Consider the following 27,743-nt stretch of genomic DNA (forward strand, 5'->3'; position numbering starts at 1 on the left):
TGTCTCTCAATTAATATGATCAAGATGACTGCCCAGATAAGGCCATGGCCTGTGTGTCTCTGCTGAATCTATTTAATTGGGATACAGATTATAAAATTATCAACTTCTGATAAAATTATCATTAGAATTCTGTAACATCCAGTGAGAAAGAAAAAAAAAAGAAAGGAGTCAAGTTAAAGTAGCTCAACTTGGAAACTGTCTTGAGAACATACATTCTATCCAAGTAGAGATATGCAAATGGTATGTAAATCACCTCCTGCCTTTTTCCCACCTCTGGATGTGGAGAGGAGGATGATGGGAAAATCTGAGTCGAGATGCCCATGCTTCATAATCAGATTTCTCCAGCTATAGGGTAATGATGGTCCCAGGAGATTTGTTCAGGGAAGCATGCCAAGCCCTTTTAGTGCCCCAGGACAGTTTGGTGAGTATTGTTCGAATTTTCCTGGACTGAGCGAAGGGTTGGGGTGGGGTTTGAGGGAGGACAATTATAACCCTTGATTATGAAGGAAAGGAATGGTGATTGCTTGTGCCGCTGAAACAAATAGAAATCATCTCCGTAATAACTGCAATTGTTTTCTCCAACCCTCCTCTGCCTCGGTTCACAAAATACCTTATTAAATCTGGAAAATAAAAAATGTGCCTGGGGTAATGGTTTATTATTAGAATAAATAATAGGCAATATGTTTCTCCCACCTTGCAAGTTATCAGATACAAAGACATTTTGTGGTGTTGCTTGTCGAGGTGCTTACATGTGTCAGACCAGCCAGGCTCTTCGTGGCCGGGGGCTGCCCTTTCATTTCAAGACCAGCGCCAGGCCTGAAACGAGCCACTCTGCAAGACTGCATCCTCGCAGCAAACAGTTGGATGCAGGAGACCGAAGGGGGCGCTGGCCATGTGTTTGCTGGTGGCTGCCACCTCTTGCGCAGTGTTTGTCTGTGGAATCCATCTGCCTGCACAGCCTTGTCTCAGACCTGGGGGACTTCTTCTGTTGCTAATGGGGTATTTAACAAGTGGGTGCCTGGCAGAGCAAGTGTAAAAAAGCATTTCCTCCAAAGAAAACAGCTCCTTCAAACCTATAATTTCAGGCATGTCCAAATTCTGCGGCCACCCTGACCTTCGACATCCCTTAATGAAATAACCAACACTTGATGATCTCCCCCATGGATTTACATGCAGAACAGGGACTCTCTGGACAAAAGTACCAATATCAGACAATATTGTTTTTAAAGGAACAGCAGCAGAAGTGCTCGCTAAGTGTTTTGTACTGCTTGGAACATACCACACCACTGGTCGTTCAAGTCCTGAAAATACTAAGTGTCATGAGATTTTTTAGGATGCACTAAATAAAGCATCCCCAAGGACTGCTAGCCATAAATTAAATATGTTAGTGCTTTCAGCATTTGGGTTTATCTGTGCAAGTGTATATACAAAAAAAATCTGGTGTTTTTTTCCTACTTAGTACTCTGCCTTGCCAGCCTCTCTCTGCTTCTCCCCTGACCCCCAAAAGCTGGCACCTTTACAAAACCAGACAAGATTTTAGCAGCAGATAATGGTTCTCCCTAAGGTTAAAATGAAAATGCCATGGGAGCGCTGGGTGGATTCCCCAAGTTGTTCTCTCAAATGCATTTTCTTCATTTTACAACACGAGCCAGAATCGAGTTAATTAATCACGGCTGACTTGACTCATTGTTGTGACTTTTTGGTTTTTATTTCTTTAATTGATTATTTCTCACTTGCTTTCCTGAATTCTAAGCACTTACTACTGTAACACACTTCTTTTTTTTTTCTCCCCTATACCAAAAGAAACAACTGCCACAACGAGTGATGGGATCTGTATTTGCTTATCTGACATAAACGATCTTGTTTTCTTACAATCAGAGAACACACTTCATGCATTTGCAAAAAGCCATGAACCTGATTAAAGCGACATGATGGACTATAGGATTGTATTATATTCGGTGGCTCAGGTCTTTATAAATTCCTATTATCTACTAAACGTAAGACCCCAGAAATGGACTGGGTGAATCAACCTCTCTTTTTATTTTATTTTATATTTGTATTTTTGCTTTCCTGTTGAAGAGAATCCACACAAAAATGCAAAGTGTCCTTGAAAAATTGGAGATGGTCTATTTTTGAGATAGCCACCCTGGGTTTACCCTTTTGGTGTTCTGGAGGAGATATTGGTAACTATCATTAATCAAACACTATGTGCCAGGCCAGGTCTGGGTTTGATGCTCTGCATATAATAACATCTCATTTAACTATGACCACAACCCTATAACTCAGCTGTTTAAATTATATTATTATGGCTATTCTTCCTTTGAATTTACAAACGCAGTGCATGTTTATTACAAGAAGTTGAAGTAATAAAATAGAACCAAAGATTAAAAATGAAAAAAAAAATAAACAGTTTCATTGCCCTTTCCTCTCTGTTATTCTCATTCCCAGGACATAATTTCGGGGCTTTTGTTTGCAATTTGGTGTTTATCATTCCAGACATTTTCCATGTATAAATGGATATTTTCTCTCTCTCTCTCTCTCTCTCTCTCTCTGTGTGTGTGTGTTTTTGTGTGTGTGTAGCTTTAGCTTTTTAAACAAGAATTAGATTATATTTTAAAAATTGGTTTAACTTGTGCTTTTGTTTTATTCTATCATAGATATCTTTCCCCAAATCAGTAAATTTCTAATTATAGTGGTGGGCCACATCTGGCCCACTTCCTGTTTTAAATAAAGTTTTATTGGAACACAGCTGCACCCACTTGTTTACACATTGTCTATGGCTGCTTTCTCACTGCAGTGGTAGAGTTGAGTTGCTATAGTAGAAAGGGAGACTCTATGGATCTCAAAGCCAAAACTATTTACCATTTGTCTCTTTATACAAAAAAGTTTTCCAACCCATATTATAGACGAACCACAGTTCTTTTAACCATTTTGGTACTGATGGTCACTGACATTCTTCACAGCTCTAGGCATATTCTGTGACAAGCACTACCTATTCTCCATTCACCCCTGCACTCTGTTAAGGAGATTCCTAGAAGAGGAAATGAACATTCTACATTGTGATAGCTACCAAATGACCCCACCACAATAGGTGGTACCAATTTATTCACCCTTCTCCAAAAGGATAATACCAAACCTTTCAAAATGTCAGGACAACCACTGCCCTCTAATGGATGCGGTGTGCATTGTGTGGGGGAAGGGCACACCTCTCTCTCTGGCTTGGGTGAGGAAAGTCATTACTTATAACTAAAATGTTTGTAACCCCATAATATCCTGAAATAAAAAAAAATAAATAAAATGTTACACTGAACATTAAAAAAAAAGAAACTGTTTCTGAGGCTTAAAATGTGTCATTAATTCAGCCACATTCACAAGGCTTCTTGCAGGGCAAATCCAGGATTTAAATCTAAGTCATTTGGACCAGTGCTCCTTCTGAAAACCTCCTGGATCTCACATTGATTTTAATACTAATCACTAGTATTTGTTTAATTGTTTAAATGTACTAAGTTCTTTTCTTAGTACTTCAAATGGATTATCTTATGTTTGCAACAGTATTAAACAGTATGCAGGTACAATATTATCCCTATTCTACAGATGGGGAAATTGAGACCACCGAGATTATATAACGTGGCTAATGTTACATAGATGGTGAGCAAGGACTGGACTCAGGTAGTCTGATTTCTGAGGCTCCAGTCTCCACTGGTGAGAAAACTGGATCTATAGAAGGACTCCGTGGGTTGATATCAAAGAAATCTATTAAATAATTTGGTGGAAATTATCCTGGTCTATAGCGCAAGAAGCCAAGCATGGAAATTTTTGCTTTATGGAACCAGACAGCACAGTCAATGTATGTTCTATCGTCGATAAATAAGCATGTAAACAGTGTCCCATCGGGGCAGAGCATCTGAAAGGCACCTACTGAAGACAAACGAGGCACAGAAGAGGGGAGGAAGGCAGGAAGGTTAACTAAGTAGGTATCTGTGGTTTGGGTTGATTTCTTTGACAACTGAGAGCTGTGCCCAGCAGTCCTTCAGAAAGGGACCTGAGTCAAGCCATCTGGGTGGCAATTTCCTCTCCAGTACTTCCCAGCTGTATAACTTGAGGAATTCCCTCACTCGCTCTGTGCCTCAGTTTCCCCCCCTGTGAAAAGGAGCTAAGGATACTACCTGCTTATGAAGTTGTGAGCATCAACCAAGCACTTCCTAAGGAAGTGCTCAGCACATTTTCTCGCATGTTATAAACATCTGATACATTTTAACAATTGTTGGTATGAAATTTATTTCTCTCAAAAATGATTAATTCTTTTCCTTAGCAGTGTAGTTAAAACTGAGCAAAACATAAAGGTTTTGCAAGACCAGTGTGCCTTTGTTTCCACTCCCACCCCCATCCAGTGTTCTCCCTTTTAATGCTGTCCTACCTCAGATCGTGCTTTTTGTGGTCTCCTTTTCCCAAATCCTTGAGTAGGTCAGCCTGCCCAGCTCTTACTCAACTCAGTAAGGGGCCAGTCACGGGTCCCATCTCTGAAACCCCTGACTGATGCCTCCCTCCACCCACTAGTCACCCCACCTGGCAGGCTAGGTCGGTACCTCTCCTTTGGGGGAGCCCTAGGTTTTCTTTTGCTAGCACACTTAGGATCCTGCATCATAATCTTCATTTTATTCATCCCCCTTCTGCTCCCTTTGAGTTTTTAAAAAATAAAATGCACTATATGTCCTTTGTCTCTGTATCCCCTTCCCTTCACAGTGCTAGGTAGATAGGAGATACTCAGAGAGCATATGTCAAGTGTCTATAATAATCCTGAAATGCATTCAGGAAAAGGCCGCCTGTAGTGCCCACCCAGGTACTTCGAGGCATGTGTTTATAGGAGAAGGCTGTTCAGTTTCAGAAGAATTTATAACGATTACAAAAACAACAAAGCTGAGAAACATGCACAGCTACCAGTTGATTTGATGCATTGAATTCTACGCTGCTGCACTTCCCTGGCACTTTTCTTCTAAATGGTTCACAATTGTCCTGAACACTGGATTTTCCAACAGTGTGTTATTACAAACACAAAAACAGGCACATCTGTTTATCCGTTCATTTATTGCACGCGTTCTTATTTCTTTTGATTCCTACATTTCCCACTCCGAGTTAATCTCTCACCAATTTCCTCTTGCACTTGACTCTTCTGCTATATTCCATTACTGCACTTCCATAAACTCACTGAGCTCTTCACACATTCTCCCTTTTCCTCTGAGTACTTTTCCCCCCACTCTTCCCCAGGATACCTTGTCTAAAAAAACAAAACGAAAACAAACCAAATACTAACACCTTTTCTGACGCTCCGAGCCAAGGTTGATGTATTTCTATGTGCCATGAGCACATCTTGTATTTTCACCGTGGCAAGTGTTCTCTGTATCATAACTGTGGATGGACTCACTTTGTTCCCCCACCCAGATGATAAGCTCCAGCTGTATTCCTTGCTGTCATAGTCTCGGTACTTAGGACATTGTCTGACATCCAGGGATGCTTGAGATTGTCTGTCTGTCTGTCTGTCTGTCTGTCTGTCTGTCTGTCTGTCTGTCTGTCTGTCTATCAAGAGAAATGGATGGATGGGCAAGCCAGTGGATTCTAAACATCATCCTGGGCTCTGGAAAAAGAAAGCCAAGCAAGACTCAGTCCTGGTCCTTGCAGAGCCAGTCTGATGTGTGGGAGGCAAAATCAGACCGGAAATAGGGTCAGGATGAGGTGGGAAGAACCGATGAGACAGAACTCACATTCAGGAGAAGGATGAAAAAGGCTGAGTCTGAGAAAGAGTCTCTGGCCCCGTTGGCCAGATGAGGATGGGAGGTGGGGAAGATGAATCCCTGCTATTAAGCATCGCATTCAACCAGGAGAGCAAAGGGCCTCGTGCTGAAGTTTATTGCTTCAGTTTCTAACCTTTCATAAGTGCTTACTTGGCAGCCCTATCGAGAGTGGTATTTGATTCTGGAAGCATCTTAAAGGAGTAGCGCCCGACCTTCCACTTTCCCTTTTTTCATTTAGGCCATAAAATATATTGGTTTTGTGCATTACTGCCATGGGAGGTAAAAAAAAAAAAATATCACGTGTTAGTTTCCAAATGAAATGACATTTAGTGAAGTGTACATTTAAGATATTTTTCAAGGCTGGCTTTTAAAGGGTGCACGGGAAGGGTCTTTCTTCATCACGGGCAATAGGGAATTACAGGTACTTCCTCTCCCCTACCCCCACCCCCACTCTCTGAACCTCTCTCAGAATGGTTATGGGGAAATATTTTTAAGGGCCTCATTAGGCCCAGCAATAACTTAGTGAGTCCTCAGAGCGCAATTACATCCTGTTTGGGGTGGTGTTTGATGAGCACGGCTGCAACAGAAACACAGACCCACGGTGGAACTCGGCCGTCCCGCACAACTGGCTCTCCGCCTTTAGGCAGGGGGAGGAGAGGGAATCATGCATTCGCACCTGGTGACCCCTCCTTGAAGGAGGAGAAGGTCGCTGGCCGGCTCACTCAGAAGATGCAGATGGCACTGGGCTGACTCTCAGAGTGGCTGATAACACTTAACTTCCGGCCAAAGAGGTAATGGCAGGTGCAGACTCTACCAGGCAGGAGGCGGAGCATGCTGGTGTATTCTGTACGGGATTGATTATGAAATTGATTCTGGAACTGATTGGCATTATGTATGGAATTGATCAAGAGCGTGGCCCAAAAGAGAGAGAGGCAGGATATTGTTACTAGAACATGGGCAAAAACGATATGGGACACTGTGTTACAAAAACCAAGCAGACAAAACAAAAAAACCAACCTATCCACAGTAGAGATTACTTGAAATGTCGTCTTTATTATCCCCAACTCTCATTTTCCCTGTTCAGCTTCATTCAAAGGGCAGCAGAGCTATATTCGTGGCTACTGTTGTATTTTGCATTTGATATTCTCCGTAATAGGAACGGGATAATATGGTGTCACTTCCCATGGCACAGGTCAGTAGGCTAGTTTTTCTTTAAATGTTATCATTGTGCTTCTGTGAGTCTGACAAATCCTTACAAGTTTTGAAGTCTGATGTTAAAAAATATTCAACTTTTTATAAGATGCAACATTTTATTTAATTAATGAAAGTGAACGCCGCCATTATTTGTATATTTTGAAAAACACCTGTATTTCTGCAAGGCACCGATACTAAAATATTTTCTGATTATACATGCCCTGCATGTCGTAAAAGATAATTTGAAAACTACAGAAAAGCATTAAGAAGAAAGTATAGTCCTCACTCTTTAATTGCATCAGCCATTTGGTTTTATGTTTTACATTTAGATATGTGGTCCATTTTGAGTTAATTTTTATATAAAGCGTGAGGTTTAGGTCAAGGTTCTTTTGTGCTTCCATGTGTGTATTGACATATAATTATTCTAACATCATTTGCTTTTGAATATATCACTTTTTGTAGTTTTTTTTAAGGTGGTTACTTGTAGGCATTATAATACAAATACTTCTCTCAGTCTATGTAGTGTCAATATTTTATTCTACCACTTCAATTGGAATGTAGAAACTTATCACCCATGTTAATTAGCTTGCTGGTGGTGATCATTTCACAGTTTATACATGCATCAAAACATTAAGTCAAACACCTTAAATACATACAATTTTTATTTGTTAATTATACCTGAATAAGGATGGAGAGGAAAAAAGAAACCTTATCACTGTGTATGTCTCCTTAATTTCCTCTATGTTGTGTTCATCTGTCTTATATATTGTATATACACATGGAAAAGGTCATCACGCAATATATACTTTTTTGCTTTAACCTGATAAACATATTTAATGAACTTAAGAAGGGCAGGCTAGTCTATTCTATTTATATTCACCCATATATTTTCCATTTCCTTTGCTCATCTTCATTCTTGCTCCAAGTTTCCTTCGGGTACCATTATTTCCTTTGCCTGGGGAACTTCCTGTAGCAATTATTTTTGACCAGAGCTGTTTACAATAAATTTTCTTAGTTACCTTAATATTTCACCTTCATTTCTAAAGGATATTTTCATTGGATTTAGGATTTGGGGTTCACGGTTTTGTTTTGTTTTTTTTCCAGGAATTAAAAAATGGCATGCTACTTTCTTCTGGCCTCTCTCTCTCTCTCTCTTTTTTTTGTGGCTTTCAGTTTTGTTTATTTTTATTTTTATTTTAAATGAAAAATCCAGTTATTTGAATTATTGCTTCTCTATAAGTATCACATCATTTATGGCTATTTTCAAAGTTTTTCTTTTAGGTTTCAGCTGTTTGATTATGATATAGCTGGGCGTGGATTGGTTTGAGTTTAATGCTTTAGGGTTTAAGGAGCTTCTTGAACTTGTGAGTTTATATCTTTTGCCAAATGTGGGAAGTTTTCTTCAATTATTTCTCCAAATAGTTTTTCTGCAGTGAACTCTATCCTCATGGTCTAGAATTCCAGTGACATAATATTTATATCTCTGGTATTGTTCCATAGGTCCCTGAGTTTCTCTATCTTTTTTTATCTAATATTTTTTCTCTCTTTTCATTAGATTGGACACTTTTTATTACTATGTACTCAAATTCCATGCTTTTCCCCTACTATCTTCATTCTGTGTTTGAACTCATTCAGTGAGGCTTTTTCCCCCTTAAATTTAAGTTATTTGTTACAGTTCTAAAATTTCCATTTGGTTCTTTATATCTCCTGTTTCTTTGCTAATGACACTGTCAATTTTTTTTCCTTTAAATATTTTTTTTCCTCTCACTTGTTGGAGCATTTTTATAATAGCTGTTTTAAAGTCTTTACTTGATAATTCCAGTATCTGTGCCATCTCGGTGTCTGTGAATGTCTTTTTTTTTCATGCAAGTTTAGATTTTCCTGGTTCTTTGTATGCTCTGTAAGTTTGGTTTTTATCCAGAGTGTGTTGGATGTTGCATTATGAGACTTTGGGTCTTATTTAAATCCTATGTTCGTTGTTGACATTTTTGTTTTAGCAAGCAAACAGTCCTGTTGGATTCAGGCTAATGTTTCTTACCTTTCTTTTGTGGCTTTTTTATTCGGTATCAGTTCTGTTGTCAAACCCTTTGCGGTAAGAGGCAGATGTTGTCCTGCGTGTGTGTCCAGTCTGAGACCTGGGCAGTGGCCTCTCCCTTAGTTCAGTTCTCAAAGCTTTTGGGATCTGCATAGCGTGAGATATACACCTGCAGCTCAGAGGTGAGTCCAGGAGTTCATAAGAAACACTGCACACGGGGCATTCCACAAATCCTTTCCTCTCTAGGATCCTCAAAATAATTTTTGCTTCCTAAGTTCCCCACCTCCTTTTTCTTTTCTTTTCTTTTTTTTTTTTTTTTTTTTTTTGGTCCCGCACCCAGAAAGCTAGTGCTTTCTCTTAAACCCTGTCCACGTGCTTGGGCTCCTGAGCCCACATTTGCACCCCAGTTGCAAGAGAACAGAAGAGGGAGAAAAGGCAACACGGGGTTTGTTTGCCCCGCCTCTTGGGACCACAGCCTCTCAGGCAATAAGGAAGAAGGTTCCCCTCTGTTAGGTCTCGGGTGTCTGTGGTCCCTGCTGCTGCCACTGATGCCGATGCCACTAACACTACCCTGAGATTTCCCAGAGACGGCAGCCTCAGGGAACAGATTAAATAGAAAAGGGAGAAAATAGGAAGAAAAAAAAGAGAGAGAAAGCAATACAGATTTTCCCCATTCTGCTGCTTCTCAAGACAAAACTAGAGAGGGCTTGTCCTGGGTCTCCCTGTCTGACGGTCTGTGGATGCCCGATTCTGGGCTCTGGGCTACCTTGAATCCACACCAGCGGATACTGGTGGGGGTATACGTGGTTAACTCACCACTTGTCTGGTGGTATTGTAAAGTCTGGTCTTCCTTCTCACTCCACCTGCTACGGGCTCCTTTTCAGAGATCTCAGCTGCTCCCTGCGTTCTGTGGGTTTTGCAGCTGCAGCCAGTGGGGCAGGCAGGTAAAGAGGTTCACTCTCCATCTTGTCAAGAACCAAAACCTCACCTCCCACTTCATTCATTTGATTGTGGTAAAACACACATGAAATACAGTTTACCATTTTAAAGGATACAGTTTAGTGGCGTTCAGTACATTCGCAATGCTGTACAACTGTCATTTTCCAGTTTGAGAAGGTTTCTGTCATCCCGGATAGAAACTCCATACCTGTTAGGCAGCCACCCCCCTCCCCCATTCCCTTCCCCCAATCCTCTGGTGACCACACATCTCTTTCTCTTCTCTAAAAGTTTTCCCACTTCCTTTTTAAAAACAGTTTATGGATAAATTTACATAAAATAAAGTCACCTAATTCAAGTATATAATGCCATGTGGGGATTTTTTGTGTGTATTTATAGAATTGTACCAATTTTCTTTTTAATCTTTTGGAGTATTTATTCCCAGTTCTTTTCTCTCTAGCTATTTTTATTTTTCTCACTTTTCTTTAATGATCCATTTCAGTGTTTTCTAACACAAAATAGGAGCCATGATGACTGTACCCTTTTGTAGTTTTTCTTAAAAACTAAATAGTGCCTTCGTAGCATTTCCTGGGTCTGTATTTCTAAAAACCATGTTTCTAAATGCTGCATGTTATGCCATCATATTATATTATAATTACAATTTATACATATTTATAATTTATATATAATATTATAATTTATTTTTTATTTTCCTATTATTACACATTGTAATGTTTATGCTTTCTTTATTCATGAATAATGCTGTGGTTAACTGAAAAGTAAATAAACATTTGTGCACCTCTTTGCTTATTAAGAGCTATTCTTAGATGTAATATTTCTAAGTTAAAGGGCATAGAACAGACCGACTTAATAGATTTGGGCTCTGGTGCATCCTAAAGACTCCTGGTTTTGTTTTAGAGAAAGTAAGAAAAAACTTCCAATACAAAATGTATAAAATATACATCAAAAGTCACTTCCTAAACCTCCCTATCCCTTAGTAAAAGTTTCAGTAACTTGCAGTATACCATCAGGTACTAGGAATCGGGAGTTGTTTCATTGGTTAAGAAAATACTAGAAAGACACAGAAGAAATTGAGAATGCAATCCTAAACTTTATTTCAGCCTAGTCTTTAGAGCTGAAGGCAGAGCCCGCCAGTTCCCATTTAGGTGGAGTGCCCCTATATCCCAGTTTGCCTTGAATGCCTCACTTTACATCTGTGTCCTTAGCGTAGTCATTTAGTAGCACCCCACATAGCCCCCTTAACGGACATATTTTTTCTTGTTTGGATGATAAATTATATGGTCACTCTAAAGCAGCACACTTGGATGTTAAGAGAAACATGTCGGTAGGGGAAAAATAATCAATGCATGGTGTAGGTATTGCTAGTCTCTCTTTCTGGATTTTATGGCAGATATCATACATTGATCAGGTTTAATTTCTCTGATATATGAATTGATCTCAGAATCCTCCCCCAACGCAGTCCTAGGGAGATATCTACCATTCAAATAGAACTGGGCCATAGAATGCAACAACCTGTTAGCCCAGGCGTGGTCTAGGTGATATTACTGGCCATTAGCATTGGAGAGGACACTCCAGTGCCTTATCACAACCACCTCGAGTGCGCCTTCAGGGAGGAACACCTGCCCCTGTTAGGGGAGCCCTCATGCTGGGCAGATTTTACCTCCCACATCCTCTCCTGCACTTCTCTCCTCATCCCATCCCAATCTCTGACTCAACCCAGCTGTGTTTCTGGATCATACACTTGAAACTCCAAGTGAAGCTTGGGCTATATAGACCTAAAGAAAAATTAAATGCATAATTAATGAATTTTCAGTTTCCTTTGAGCCAAGTGATTAAAAGTAACTTTCTGTTTTCTTTTATCCTTGTCTTGTGCAGAACTTTCTGACTTCCCCCTCTCATTGTCTTTCCTTTGTAGGTTTCCAGACAACAGATGAATTGTGAAAGAGAGCAGCTAAGGGTAGGTGAACCTGCTTGCACAGAGCTTCCTGGTTCTCATTTCTGTGTGATAAGCAAAAATTTCCTTGTCTCTCCCAAGACACGGGTTTTAAATAACAGGCTTCATCTGAAGACTGGTTGAGTTGAAAATATTTATCCCAGCTAATTTAGTATTGATTGAGCTGGTAAATATAGTATATCTTCTTCTGAAGTGCCATTATAGTAGATATGGATTTTTTGATTTAGATTCAGCAATAAATACTTCTCTTCTGGAATTTGTTTGACATCATTGTACTCTTTTTATGTACAACATGAGGTCTAAGTAATAACAAAGGTCAAAAGGATGCCTTACTGCCTTTCTTAATGTGAATACCAGGCTGTTTGCTGAGTGGCTAAAATGCTCTTTTGCTGTTGGCTGGGGGAGGTGAGCAATGAATATGTCAAGGGCATTTTCTAGGAGAATTCAAGTCATCCACAGACCTTTGGGTTTTTAGTAGCATTTGTGTACATGGGAGCGGGAGACCGGATTTTTAAACCTCGTATTCTATTTCCCTACTTAAAAATGAAACTGTCTTAGTGCCTCCAGTATATTAAATGTAAAAAGTTTTCCCTAGACGAGGAGGGAATGGTTTGCTTACAAATGGAGCTTGGTGGCATTATTCTGCTTTTATGGCGTCTCAGTGGACATTCTTCTTGGCATGGGGATGGCATTAAAAGAACATCGGGATTTTTCTCCCCTATTTGTTTCCTTTTTAAATGCATTCGTGTTTTGGGCGGATGCGTTTGGAGTCATGATTGGTTTATCTTCGGCGTCACGGATGGAATTTTGACATTTTTATTGGATGATGCACCTCATAGTCATGTTTCCAAATTGTTATAAAAGCTAGAGGAGTCTAATTCTTTTTAAAAAATCACAACAGGTTTGGTTTGGGGTTGTGGGACCATTGTGCTCAGGGTCTCTAATAAATAAAATAGTTTATTAAATGAATCTAATGGCTTTATACACTGCCTTGTAACTTTCAAGAGCGTTTACCTTACCGTAGTCTCAAGGTGGCAATGACTTATGGGATTTATTTCCATTTCACAGATAGTTTTGGTATCAGGTTTAAGTCCTCAGCTAAAACAAACAACAGAATCCAGTTGCATGAAACCAAGAAAGTGAGTTGCAGTTTTCTCCTCTTTTTATGCATATGTATTTTATGCGCTATCCCTGCATGGTCCTCTCCATTAACCTCTCATCTCTACCCACTGTCTTCCTAAGTACCTGGGCCAACATGAGTTGTGACTCCTTCCTTCATGAAACAGATTTCAAGATGTTTTAAGCTTTTCTGAGCTCTCTTACTGCTTTTTTTCCCCCCTCTGCAGTCTGAATTACTGGTTCATCCTAGTAAATAATGTATCGCAACTTCAGATTTCTCTTCCTGTTTGGACAGGGACGATGGCCAGAACTAGGTCAGAGCTAGATAACAGATAAAGAGGAGTGTGTGCCTTTGTCTCCAGAGTCCCTGCTGAATTCCTGAGGATTGAGATAATATTGAAACCTCTATTGCAAATGGCACTCACCTGGCAAATTAAGCACTTTGCAGGAGGTAATGAAGTGCTTGTTTGCAATTTGAGGGATTATTTCCCACTGATGAAGACATTGTCTGTGGGGGCGTGGTTTAGGAACAGAAATGGAGTCCTCCTCTCTCTGTTACATAAATTGAAACGCTGGTTTGAAATGATGATTCATTAAGTTTAGTCCCAGGTGAGGCTCCAACAAGCCCCATATAAGACCATCTCTAACGTCATGCACTGGGAGCTCTTTGTGTGTTTCTGCTGCTATTGTCATTGTTTTTGCATTTTAAACTCATTTGTGCTTTGAATTAATAGATAACAGATTTGGACAGATGGAACATGGTTTAAAATTTAAATGGTTCCAAAGTGAATGCAGTGACGTTTTTCCTTCCCATCTAACTGAGGCATCCAGTTCCCCATGGGAGATCCCTGGTGTCATTATGCCTGGGTAGGTGTCTCATCCGCGTGGATCATTCTTCTGGCCATTTTTGCTCCATGCCGCCTATCTTTTCCTCTTCCTCCCTCCTTGTCTCCTTTCCTTTCTCTCACGTGTGTGTGACCCCTCAAAAGAAAACCTCATTTATTGAGGTGATTGTTTTCTTGAAGGGGCCATTTCTGTTTTCAGAGTTTCTGAAATTTAGAAAGAAAACATTAATACCTAGCCATCTCAATGAAATGCATTTACTTGAATCTCATTTCATTTTCTTAGAAAGAGAGAGAGTGGAAGAAAAATAGAAATCTATTTAGTTACCAACATCATTTAAGGGTATCTGTCTGCAAGCCACAATTAAAACATGTTCTAAATGCAGCAAGCAAAATGCACTTCCCCATTTGCTACACAGGGTGATTGGACTATAGTCGTGCTGTCAAGTTTAGAAACCTTTGTTAGTGCATTCTGTGGTGTTGTCAGAATTCAGGGATACAAGTGGGTTGTCTGTAAAATGTATTCCTCTTCCTTGGCCTCCTGGAAACAGCAGATGATGCAGAAAGATAAAGCTGCACTTTCTGTTTTGTGGCCTGTTTTTTGACACAGTGTAAGGATTGGCGTACCCAACACCTCCTCTTTTCCATCTCCTTTCTTTTTCTCACAAACCCTAAATTATGTTTTCCAAAATTGACTCTGTGAAGTACTTGCTCTGTAAAATATTAAGAAATCTGAAAAGAAATTCTATGATTAATGAATTTTAGGAAATACACAGTTAAAGAAAGTCAGTCTTTTTTTAAAACTTACAGAACTTCACAGAGCCTTTAATGTACAAGGTGAAATATATAGAGATGGATATAAACAACTTTTTTCAAACTCAGCTGACTGCACAACAGTTTTGGTTGTAGAACATACTCTAAGAAATACTTTTGAAAATCACATCAGTTTTGTCAGGATACTATTGTCTGGGAGTTACAGAAAAGATGAGTAGGAGTTTTTTTTAAAAGATAAAGACATTTAATCACCTCCTGGTTCCAGGGTTGATACAGAGGATTTTTCTGTATCAAAGCAAGGTTTGTAATATTTGTGGTTTTCTTGGCTTTTCTTTCCTTCTTCCAAGATGGCTGCCTTCCTCTCAGCTTCACTTCCTGCCAGCTTCACTTCCTGCCAGCATCACTTCCTCTCATGACAACATTGTCCTCAGGAATCCTCATAGCTCTTGAATTTTATTGGAGGAAAATCATTTCTAGAAGCTGCCTCTGCAAATGTTCTTTTACATCTCATTGGTCAATGTCTATGTCAATCACTGGCAAGAGGACCTGGGGTCTCAGTGATTGGCTATAGCAGTTATGATTCTTCCTCAACATCACGTACATTAACACCTGAACAAAATCAGGATTTACTTAAACTGGAGGAAGAGGAGAATGGGCTTTGGTGTAATTACCCAACAGAGTCTGCCACAAAAGGGATTCACAAGGGTCCACTATGTCACTCATGTCATTGGCTTCCCATCAGTTCCTTCCAGTACTCCCTTTCACCCCGCATGTATAGCTGTGGGAATCATATACAGATCCTAGCAACTGCCTGAACTCTGGCTTGTAGAATTCAACAGAGATGCTTTCTCTGCCAACCTTTATTTCACAGGTCACATATCCGCATCCTAGCCTACTTTTCTACCCAGCTTGGCACTGCCTTTGTATTTTGCCTTGTGTTCTTTGGTACTGTCCTGAATGCAGTCTTTGCTCATTTCCTCTCAGCATTAGGTGTCAGGGCAGGTGCAAGGCACCTTACCCAAGCACCCAGCTCGGCCCCAAAGATGCCACCCATGAGATTCCTAGCCCTAGCCTTCCCAAGACAAGAGTATCAGCCAGTTACTCCTAAGAGTTAGTCCTAAGAGTAACTGGCTGGTTCACCCTTCTCAAAACTACTGAGATTACTCTTGTTGCCAATAAGTAAACTATACAACAGGAAACCTATTCATTTCTCCACTCCAAGTTTTGTCAATCTAGAGCAGACTGAGTCTTATTCTGAGTTTATGTTTCAAATTGTTGGCTGGATTCTTTTGGGGAGGTGGTCCATAAGAGCTCACCGTGGAATCTGTGCTTTAAGTACTCCTGATTCTATGGGCTGTATCTACCAGCTTGTCCCACTATCACCTCTGATCACTGCCAACAAGTCATGGTAATTGTTGTGCACTTGTCATAACTCACCTATCAATATTTACCTCTCTAGCATCTGGACCAACAGGTGGAAAAATAAACATCTAAGAGACAAATTAAATTACCCCAGTAGCCTTTTGTTTTCCTAAGCAGTCTACCAGATGGAAACATTTTGTGGTCATAGGGTGGGAGATTTAAATGTCCCCTTTTCTTAGCAGTCATAAAATATTTGGTTACAAAAGGATCTTTTGTGTTTTGGATAACAGATGTTGGTGTGGGGGCTGATTCACAAATTTGGTCAGAAAACTACTAAGGAGGCAAAGGCATGAACCCTGGGTGGATCAGGACCTGTTCTGTGGACCCAAATCCTGATCTGCAATATCAGCATTGTAGGAAGAATGATTAGGGTCGTTGGAGTTCTGCATGTGGACCTTAGGTTCAAATCCCATTTCCAAATGCTCCTTAGTCTCTCATAGCTTCACTTCCCCTGGGTGTAAAATCAGAATGCTTTCTTTATAGGATTGTTGAAGGGATAAAACAATTTACTTAAAGCATTTCCAAAATAGCATATGCCTCAGAGTCAACAAGGTTAGCTATTGCTAATATAGTATTATTCCCGATAATTATCTCATTCCTCTTACTTCTAGAAATACCAAGACCGAGGACACTGCCACCCAGCCTCCCTCATTGAAAGACAATTCAAAGGGCGAGCTCTGTAGGTGATGGCTTGATGGTGTATTCTGGGGAAAACTGCCTCTCGGTTAAGATGTGCTTTGAATGCAAATAAGAGAGACTGATTGGGCTCTCCTAAGCAGAAAAGGCATGCCACCCAGCCCTCCAAAGAACCAGAGATTAGAACTGGAAAGCTGTCACAGTTTACAGAGCTCTCTCTTATCTCTTTGTTTCTCTTTGTGGGCCCATTCTGGATCTGTCTTTTCAGAAAGTCTCTCTCTACTTTTTATACACGGTGGCACCTTCCCACCTTTACGCTACACAACTTCCTGCAGGAATAGGGGCTGTCAATGCATCCCGGTTGCAAATTCCTGGAAAGTAAGTCTGATTGGCCCAGGCTGAGTCATTTGTTCACTCTAGTCTAGTTCATTCTGTCCAGGGAAATGGTATCAATAAACTTAGTTGCCCAGAGCCAACTATCGAGGAAGGGCTCCAATGTCAGGCAAAGGCAGCCACTGCTGGCTGAGTAAATAACCCCACGGAGATGTCCACTATACCCTCAAAACGTGGATGTCAGCGCTGAGCAAAGGATCCCGGAAAATACATGTGCTGCCCTCAACTTCTAGCTCAGTATTTCTGCAAATGTAAGACACCTACCCTGAGTGATAGTCACAGCTTTCAGGTCATGCCAAGTCATTAAGAAAGGCTGCAGTCGCTTAGAGAGTTACTCCCTTTTCAGTTCTCTCTCAATCTTTTGTCTGTCAATGAGAAACTATCCCTTTACATTAAAGTGTCTTTAATAAGGCTCTAACACAGGTTTCTAAGATTTCTTTTTTAACAGAAAGGGAATGTGCCTCAGGCTTAGAGCCTGGAGCCCAAAAGCATAGCTTTAGACTTTGAAAACATTGTTTGCAAAATATAGTAGTTAACAACCAGGGGCCTGGAGCTAGGCCTACTGAGATAAAATTTAGAATTTGCAATTTAGTACTTTGTAGCCCTGTGCAAGTTACTTAAATCCTGCGCACCTCAAATTCCTAATCCGTTCAATGGAGGTAATAATTGCACTTGTTTCATAAGTTGTGTGTGTATGTGTGTGTATACTTGTGTCTGTGTTTGTGCGTACAAAGATTAAAATAATTACTGCATTCGACGTTACTAGAATTGTATCTGGTGTAGAAAAGGCCCTTAATAATGGTTAGATATTACTTTATTTTTTCCATTAACTTTTATTTATGAATACCGATACTGGTTTTCCATTTGCAGTGGCAATACGAAGTTTCCTTGCCGCACTTTGGATTTTATGTCCCATTTGTTTAGATTAAAAATGAGTTGCTTTAAAGATACATATTAACTACATAATGCCGCAGATTGCTCACAGTTATGACAAAAATGGTGACACTGGAATGCAAATGACTGAAGTCTTAGAACTACGGAAATCATGGTGCCAGCCTTGTGAACGACGCCGTGGAGCAGATCTGCATTATCAATATTTAATTGGCCAGTTAGAAGCGAGTTTCTCATTGCGGCTGGATATAAGGGCGATGTGCATTGCATCATGCGAATTGCTAATGATCCTCTTGGCTTAAACCCATCACCTCCATCTGGACATCAGACAATGAAACTTCGGACTGCTTTGGAGTTGAGCTATGAGAATCAGAGAGGCCCTTCTCCCTGCCCCTAACCCCACCCCTCCCTTTGAAAGTCCAACCTGCCATTCCTCAGTGGCTCTTAGGACAGCGGGGAAGGAACTCTAAGCAGTCCTCCCGAGACCCCCCCCCCCAGCACACACACCTCGGTGAGACCTCACACGATTTACGTATTCCTGATTATAGCTTTAGGATGGCTCATTGTAGCAATGCCTGCTCCCGTTCATTTATTTACTCAAGAAATATTTTTCAAGCATGACCCATATGGCAATCACTGTGTTAGGTAGTAGAGGTGTGACAGTATACTTAATCCTACACAGTTCTTGGGCCTCTATACGTAACAGCCTAGTGGGAGAGACATGCATTTGGCAAATGAACATTGACAACCATGGGCAAGAGACAAGTCCAACGCGAGACCGATGACCATGAGAAACAAGACACGCAATGTAAAAGGGCGTGGTAGGAGAAAGTCAACTTACCCAGTTGACTTCCACATGTCAAACTTACCAGATTAACACACGCTGTCCAGTCCCTTTATCGAACATATTGGCAGATGCACACGGCCTCCTGTGAAGTGGCTGTTTTGTACAAGTTTACCTTTCTCTTCACCCGTTGCGGTGCCTGCTTGCCAAGAGTCAGTTGTGTTTGTTCCCAGGGCTGCTTCTGCCAGCTGTACTTGTTACTGTAATTACATTATTTAGTGGAATATTGTGTAAACTGATGAAAAATGAGTGCAGTAAGAAAAAGAGCTGTTTCTATGAAAAACTAAGTTAAATGCTTTGGAAACGTTGCATGAAAGGGAGCCCCAGAAATTATTTTGATTAGCTGTGGGTGAGGGGACTGCAGAATGTTAGTGAAGAAGAACCCGCAGAAATTGGGTAAGGCTCTGCAATCAATATCTTTCCAGTGTGTCTTGACTTTCTCACTCTACTTTAAGCAAAACCAGAACTGATACTGTAGACCAGGGGTTGGCAAACTTTTTCTGAAAAGGGCCTTGATTGGGAGCCGTTTTCTCCTTTGCAAGCCATAGGATGTCCAGTGCAACCCCTCAGCCCTGACAGAAGCGTCCACAGACAAAACGCATGGCGGAGGCTATGTTCCTATAAAACTTTATTTGCAAGAACAAGCCAGGGGCCACAGTTGGCAGACCCCTGCTGGAGATGGAAATGTTAGTGAAACATATGTGGGAAGGACAATGAGGATGTTCATGAGCAAGAAATCACTCACCAAAAGGCCTTAGACTCAAACCAAAGATCAAAAATTATTGCACATTCATATCTTTACAACAAAAGGTCGAAGATATTTCTGTATCACTTCGAACGTGCTTCCTTGCTTTCAAAGGCTTCCAATTAACTACCTTCCCCCATTCCCAAATGAGATGGCTTTTAAAGTCTAGAATAGCTAAGACTGGGGCTTGAAACACCAAATAAAATGATGCTTATTTTTATGTTCTAACCCTTATGACTCAGAACCCCATCTGTCTTACGATGGAAGAACCAATTTATCCTTTTTTATTGGATCCCCCAGCAAGTAATTTCAGGGACTCCCCAAGGAGGGTGACATTTTCCACGTCGCGTCCTGGTGCCTCTCCTCTGCAAACTGTTGTTCGGCTGCTCCCAAGCACTGGCACTCCCCTTTCATAAGAAAAGTCGAGGCGCTTGTTTCCCCAGAGTGTTGTGTCTTCGGAGCCAGCTCTCTAGAAGCACGAACACCAGTTCTCTGCATTTGCATCCCAAATGATCAGCTAAAGCCAGACTGGAGCGATTAGCTCAGGGGGTAGCAGAGATCCAGGGTAGACGGTGACTGTTGGAGAAGACCCTCGGGGTGCAGGCCCGAGATCCTCACCGTCAGTGAGATTTCATATCTGTTCACGTGTGTGTGTGTGTGCGCGCACATGCATGTGTACAAGCAAAAACAACTAGTGGATGATTGCTTGCTCTGATCTTATATAACTAATGGTACGATCCTCACAATTTTCTCCAAGCAGAGGGAATTCGCCCCAAAGTAATTAGTTCTTTCCTTCTTGAAACTGCAGAAGCTCAGACCACTAGATAATCTCCAAGGGAAGCTTCCCTACTAAAATAAGAACTTCATAAATACATAAAAAATGTTAAAAAGAATGCTGTCTTCACAAGGCCTTGCCTTGCACTCTCTTCCTTACAGATTGCATGCGCTCCCTGGTTTTTGCAGTAACGTTAATTGATGCGCACAAAGGAATAAATCAAGAAATCAACCAAATAGTTACAGATTTTAATTTCCCCAACTTCATTGTGAAACATGATTAATTAAAGAAAGGTACAGGTAGTCACCTTCCTTCATCTTTGTTGCTGAATCCTATAATTCACATACGTGTTCATTAATTGTCTTTCTTTGAGTCTCCCCAGGCATTTCAGCACTTTGGGGAACTCTCCAATATTTATTCTCCTTTCCTCTTGCCTTAATCTGAGCCCAATATCCCTCGTCATCATGCCCCTTTTCCCAGACAAATCTATCCCATTTCTTGTTTTATCGTGAAATCAGGATCAGACAGCTTCGAGCAGAACCGCTAATAATGCTGACATTTTAATTTGTCATAGACACTCTTCGTTTCTGTGACTGATGCCTCAGCGAGGACCTGTCTTCCTGCTCAGTTCCTTCGAGAACTAAATACCATTCCAGGGGGAAAATATACTCGATTGGGAAGGGGAATTGGGCAGGAAGCGAATAAATAGGGCATCTGCGGACTCCCCCGTGTGGTGGTAGGAGGAAGCAAGCAGGTTCCAGTGGGAATGAGCAAAGAGGGGGCAAGGCTTTCTTCCCAATCATACAGACAAACCCAAAACAGCCCTAAGAAAATCAGCACTGAGACAGCAAAACGCCTCCCGTCCTCCTTCACAGCCTGAGCTAAGCCTCGTCTAGGCTGCGCGTGCATGTAGGTAAATGACGGATCCGGTGAGCACGTGCTTGCTGTTGCCTGCAGCAGCAAACGTCTCTACCCGAGGTAGCCAGCACCCCGGTGTGCTTTTGGTGTTAATTCTCCTCCCTCCTGTGAGCAGTCTTGGAAAGATGGTGCATCGAGACACCGCCCCCTCGCCAACAGTGGATATGGCCCAGGCAGGACTGTGGGGTTCTCTCTCCCGAGACTCTGGATGTTGAGCGTAGTGATGGGAAACAGGGGAAAAGACAAGTATGGTTAAAAACCTGAGGTTGATTCAGGTAGGACTTGAGGGAAGAGGCAGTTCCCAGGGCTGGCCCCCAGGTTCCTGTCTTTTTATTTAAGCCTGGGTGTCTATCCATCCATCCCTTAAGCTACCTCCTATCATTCTAGTAATCTCTTTTTCCACTGAAGTTAGTCAGACCCATCCCTTTCTTCCTGTGATCAAAGAATCCCCGCTGACACACTGGGGAAATCTGCTAAACTTGGGGAATCGCAGAGCCGAGGGTTTGGTTAGAGGTTTGCGCGAACCGACGTCATCATTTCCTGCACCACTTCCCTGGCGCTCCTGCAGGCCAGCGCTGCCCCGTCAGTATTAGCAGCCGAGAGAAAGGAACTACTGGTTTACGCCACGCACAGGGCTACGTGTCTTACTTACGTTTGCCCGTTTTCTCGAGGGAATCGTGAATCCTCATGAGCCAGGGAAACATACGCAGAGAGATCTGTGTTTCATAGTCTTTGGAGCCTTGTCCTTTCCCCAAAAAAGTAAGATATTTCTCCCAATCACGGGCCCACTCAGATCTCTGTAGTTAAAGGAGGGGTGATAGGATGTGACATCATCACACATCCCTCTGAGAAGTCGGTCCTTCTCGGAGTATCCTTCAAGGGCCACCTATAATATTTATAAAAGAGTATCGTCTCCTCAGCTCCACCCCAGACCTATTGGATCAAATATTTGGAGATGGACACTAGGGAATATCTATTTTTAAACATTTTTTTTTTGGATGGCATATCTGTGAATGGGAATTGAGAATAGTGATTTTCAAATTTAGCTAGTAAAATGTTCTGAAGTCTTAGTGTCATCTTAGAGACACATTTGGTCCTTCGTATCCAGGGATCCTGCATCATGGATTCAACTAACCATGAATCAGAAGTACTCAAAACAAAAACAGAACAAACAAGTGTGTCTGTCTGTACAGAACGCAGAATTTTTTTTTCAGCATTTCCTAAACAGTACACAATTACAAGCATGATTATGTAGGTAGCGGTTACATTGTATTCGGTATTTAAAGTGTGTGGGAGGATTTGCGTAGGTTCTGTGCAAATGCGACTCCACTTTATATATCGGGGACTTGAGCACCTGTGGAAGTCAGTGTCCCCAGGAGGTCCTGGAATGAATCATTCACAGATACGGAGGAACAACTGTATTGAACTAGCGTGTTGTCGTGGGTTGACTTGTGTGTCCCCCAAATTCATATGTTGGGGTTCTAACCCTCCATACCTCAGAATGTGACTGAATTTGGAGGTGGGTCTTTAAAAAGGAAATTGAGATAAACTGGGTCCATGGGGGTGGGACGCGATCCAGTGTGACTGGTGTCCTCATAAGAAGAGGAGATTAGGACACACACACACACACACACAGAGGGGAAGCCGTGTGGAGACACAGGGAGAGAAACTGTCCCACTTCAAATGAAGAAGCCAACCCTTCTGGCATCTTGATCTCAAACTTCTGGTCTCTGGAACCGTGAGAAAATAAAATTTCTGTTGTTTAATTCTCTGTGATGGCAGCCCTAGCCAGCACACATCTTGACCTTGTGAGGATACAAGAAGTTGTCGCTGAAATCACAAACAAAAATAAACTAAACAACTGAACAACAACAACAAAATCCAGAATTTTATAGTTGATTCTGATGTGTACCGATGCCTTTGATTTAATTACGTATTTTCTGTCCCCAATATTGCCCTATTAGCATGCAGCTTAAAATCAGTTATGGTACAATATTCTGTTTGTGTGTGTATGTGTGTGCACTTTCTAATCAGATGGATTCAGTGAAGCCTTGGTTGGCCCATGTGGGCAGAGAGAGGAGCAGATGAGTGTGTGAGTCAGAGCCTTGTTACTTGGTTTCATTCTGGAGTTTACAGACTCCTGGGAGGCCACTTGTGTATGCAGACTCATTTGTAACCTTATCTAAATGAGCGAGCAACTGGTGTTTGGAAGAATGTTTGCATTCTAACCTTTCATTTTAGCTTCTCTCGCTTACTTAGAAATTTTGCTTTTAAACGGCTTTCTTAAATTGCCCATGTGTTACTCCTTTTAGAGGTGATCTGATGGAGTCAGGTCATCTGCTTTCCTCGCCTGCCTGTCCGGCCTTAAATGCCCCTTCCCCTGAGCTCCACCTGCCCGCTCTTGTGTGCAGCATCACCTCTGTGCTCCTGGCCTGGTTCCTCGGTCCATGTTGCCCACGATTTTGCATGCGTGTCCTGAACCACCTTGTGCAGCAAAGCTCTCATCTACCTAAGACCCTGACCCTTTTTTAGACCCTTTTTCAAAAATTGACAAAAATTGTGTATATTTATTGTATACAACATGAAGTTTTGATATAGGTGTACCTTGTGGAATGGCCAAATCTAATTAGCATATGCATGACCTCACATGTGTATTATTTTTTGTAGTGAGAACACTTTACCATCTCAGAGATGTGCAAGAATGTGATATATTGTTATTAAATATAGCCACTATATTGTACCATAGGTCTCTTGAATGTACTCCTCTTCCAAGTGAAATTTTGTGTCCTCTGACCAACATCTCTCCAATCCACTCGCCTCCAAGACCTTGGCAACCGCCATTCTACTCTTTGCTTATATGAGTTCAACTTTTTAAAATTCTATACATAAGTGAGATCATAGGGTATTTTGTCTTTGTGTATAAGGAACTGGCCTTGTGTTGTCTCGATCAATAGCCTATGGAAAGCTCAGTACCCAGAGAATAATAAATAAATATTATTGATCAATCGAAGTGGCTCAATTCAGGGGGAAAAATGTTTCCTGAACATCTAAACCACTTCTGAGTACTTGATAGTACTTGCTTAAAGCCAGTAGGCATTGTGCACCTCCAAATGCTAAATGGTTTACACATTAATTCATAGGAAAATTGTCTTTAATACCTATTTATAGAGGAACAGAGAGAAGCTAAGGGTTAGTCCCAAGAAGCACAGCTAGATGTGGCTGAGCGTTGAACCCAGGTCTGTTTTTGCATTTCAAAACTTGTTTGAACCAACATGATACCCTGCCTCTGTGTCCACTTGGGTCATCTGAGCTCAAGGGAAGTATGCACCCACTTTGGGGAAAGGAGCTAATTTGCTCAGTCCCATTGTGAGATTAAGATAAAGGAAGCGTATGATGTTTTATCTCTTTGGAGTTTAGGGTTAGACCTAGGGTTGAAGCCAAGTCTTTGCAGATTCCAACTCTGACAGCAGGAAAATGTCTCTCCTGGTTAGTTAGATCTTTAAGCAGCTACCAAATGAGCTGAATAGTTTATGTCCAAAGATTTAGGTGCTACCAGTAAATTTCTTTGACATCTATCTTCTCAACGCTGATTCATAGATAGTGGGATGTTGTTGTTAAACGTGTAGAATTTCTTTTCCAGAGCAGTGGCCATAGTCTTGGGGATTCATGTGTTCTAGCTCTCAGGACCGCAGTCATTGAGTGGATAGGTGGTTGAAACAGTTTTTCTTTACATACTAGAGTTTTCCATGAAGAAAAGGAAATAAAGTACAAAGATTTGGTTCAACAAGAGGAAAATTTGACATCAACCCTATCTTCTGAGCTAGTGAGTTGCAGAAACCCTCTCTTTCCAGCCATTTACTGATTTTGAATCCTATTTATTTTCTAAAAAGAGATTAGTCACGTAGCGGTTTGTATACCGAAACTGTAGAATTTGCCACTCCAAAGAGATGTGGAAATGCCTTTCCATGCCTCTAGCAAACAATAACAGATTGGGCACTCAGAGCCTCTGTTGTAAGTTCGTAACAATAGGTTAAGATGAAGGGAGACACAGAGAATCCGTACCAGGCATGGCCAAGGTAGAGGTCGTGTGTCAACCCTCAGCTTTCCATGTCTGCTGTACAGGCCCTGACAACGGATCCCTGTGCTCTCTTCCCTGAACACAGAAGGGGATCTTGAATGCTTAATTTAAACAGAGTCCTTCCAGGCAGCCAGAATGGCTAACTTGGAGTTAATATTCATGTTAAAATGCATTGCATTTGTATTAGGGTTTTTTTTTTTATTGCTGTCCTAGCATATTACCACAAAAGTAGTGGTTCATAGAACCCGAATTTATTATCTTGCAATTCTTCAAAGGTCTCAAGTCCAAGGTGGGTCTCACCGAGCTAAAATCAAGGTGTGGGCTGGGCCGTGTTCTTTCTCGAGGCTGTAGGGGAGAATCCATCTCTTTGCTCATTCTGGTCGTTCCAGTTCCCTGCAGCTGTAGGACTGAGTTCTCTGTATCCTTGCTGGCTGTGAGCTGACCCTCGTTCCCAGCCTCTAGGGGCTGCCGCGTTGTCAAAGCCAGCCCTCGCGGAGAGAGTCACTCTCAGGGTTTGAGTCTTCCCCATCAACTCTTCTGTGTCTGCCTGATGGACTCCTCTTCTGCTTTTAAGGAAAGGTTGGTGCGACTGTGCGATTACATTGGGGCCACCCACATATCCAGGATAATCTCCCTATTTTAAGATCCATAATCATAATTCTATCTACGAAATCCCACTTGCCAGGTAACAGAACTCGCTTATGTCTAACACCAGTAGGCAAAGATCACAGGATATAAAATCCCGTCACCCTATTTATTCTCTGTGCCCACTCAAAGTAGAATGATTCCATATGTGCGTTCATACACCGCGGACACTTTGTGTTCTGGGATTAGCCACCTCCGTTTTCATGCACAATTCCCAAAGTCAGAGGCTGGGGCATCCAGAACCACCGTCCAAGGTGGCAGCCCAGGGTATTCAGGACTCACCTCCACCTGCCTTTTGAACCTCTCCTTCCACGGCCCCTACTGGCATTTGGCTCATCCTCATTTAGGTCCAGCCATGGAGAATGAAACATTATTGGAATGACTGTCTTAACAGCGCTGACCCTTTGATACTGTTTTATTTTCTACTTGTTCAGTTGACTTCTACTCACAACATGTATACAGTAAGGTAACGAGAATGCAAAAATTATTAAGCCAAGAATTATTTCTATACGTCACCTAAATGTGGAGTAAAACACACGGGTGGATGAGTGAATGATTGGCTCTAAAGACTCTTGGGGATGCCTGCAGCAGATGATTTGGGGCCCCTGACATTTTTATCTCATTGCTCACTTCTGTACACCAAAGGGTGCTTACTGCAGATGCCTATGAATTCCCCACAGGGGCTGTTTTCCTGGCTATGGGATACATTCCGCTCGTGCTCAGAGCAAGCCGGAGCGCCAGGACATTGGTGCCCCTGGAAGAGGCGCTCAACTCTGGATAGACAGGGACTTGGTGGCTCAGTGCCCCAGCTTCCTCCCCTGTTGGTGGGGGAGCGACTCTCAGGTGTGTTCTACCATCTGCCAGAGTTTCACAATGGGATTGAGCCTCGGCCGCTCACAGTAGGCACTTGTTTGTTAACTAACTCTTGCTGGCTTTGTCCCGTTCCATGTCTCACTTTTCCATTCCCCACCTGGGATTTCCTGACATCATCTCTCAAATATGCAGTTTGCACTTGAATTCTACCCCAGCTCTGCTTCTGGGGAATCCACACTTAAACAGCACCTTCCCCACGAAGAGAGACCCCATAGCTCAACAATTCCTTCAAGTAAGCTTTTGTGAGTGGTGGATTTTGCATCACGCTGGCTTTATGCATTCGTCCTTTTTTGCCCACACTCCTTTTCCTCCTCTCCTGTGCAATACATCACTGCTATTCTTGTGGGGATTCTTGGGTTAGTGAATGGGCTTGAATAGGACTACAGCTTGGTTATTGACCCACACTGCATTTGTCAACTGTTAGGAAACTTGTGCTGGGCTGACAGAGTGATTGAGCCACTGGATTTTGATGGGACAATGTCCTGCTCACGTGTGAGGGGACCCAGGTATTGGCTGCTCCGCTGTGCACATTTCTGTTTGCACATTCAATCATGCCTCCGTGTGATTTCTCATTACAGGTTGCTTTTAACAGTGTGGAAGCCCTCCTGGATAGGAGACGCGGAGGCATGGTTTCCGAAAGCCCGTCTGCCTACGAGGCAGCCCACGCACACGCAGATACACACGCTCACGGGGTATTCTGCGGATCCCAACTTAGAGATTTACATTGTTTTGGGCAATTTTTATAGTGTTATTTTTAACGGTTGTATATTCTTAATCTTGATTGCATATATGTTTTGACATCTTTATGCCGAAGGCTTGTGTTTATAGATGTCTGAATTAAACATTGAACTCTTTTCAA

The 27,743-nt window shown here is 41.8% G+C and overlaps 1 protein-coding gene across 17 annotated transcripts in view; it reads left to right on the forward strand.

The window, feature by feature from the left end:
• Positions 1-27,743, forward strand: part of RBFOX1 (RNA binding fox-1 homolog 1) — a 1,966,619-nt gene that overhangs the window by 1,387,762 nt on the left and 551,114 nt on the right. For all 17 annotated transcript variants that reach the window (XM_075995067.1, XM_075995066.1, XM_075995073.1 and 14 more), the window contains one exon: positions 11,891-11,932. In XM_075995067.1, the coding sequence (XP_075851182.1) occupies positions 11,891-11,932 (42 nt within the window). The remainder of the gene's footprint in view (positions 1-11,890; positions 11,933-27,743) is intronic.

This window comes from Microcebus murinus, chromosome 19 (genome assembly GCF_040939455.1).
Source record: "Microcebus murinus isolate Inina chromosome 19, M.murinus_Inina_mat1.0, whole genome shotgun sequence".
NCBI lineage: Eukaryota > Metazoa > Chordata > Mammalia > Primates > Cheirogaleidae > Microcebus > Microcebus murinus.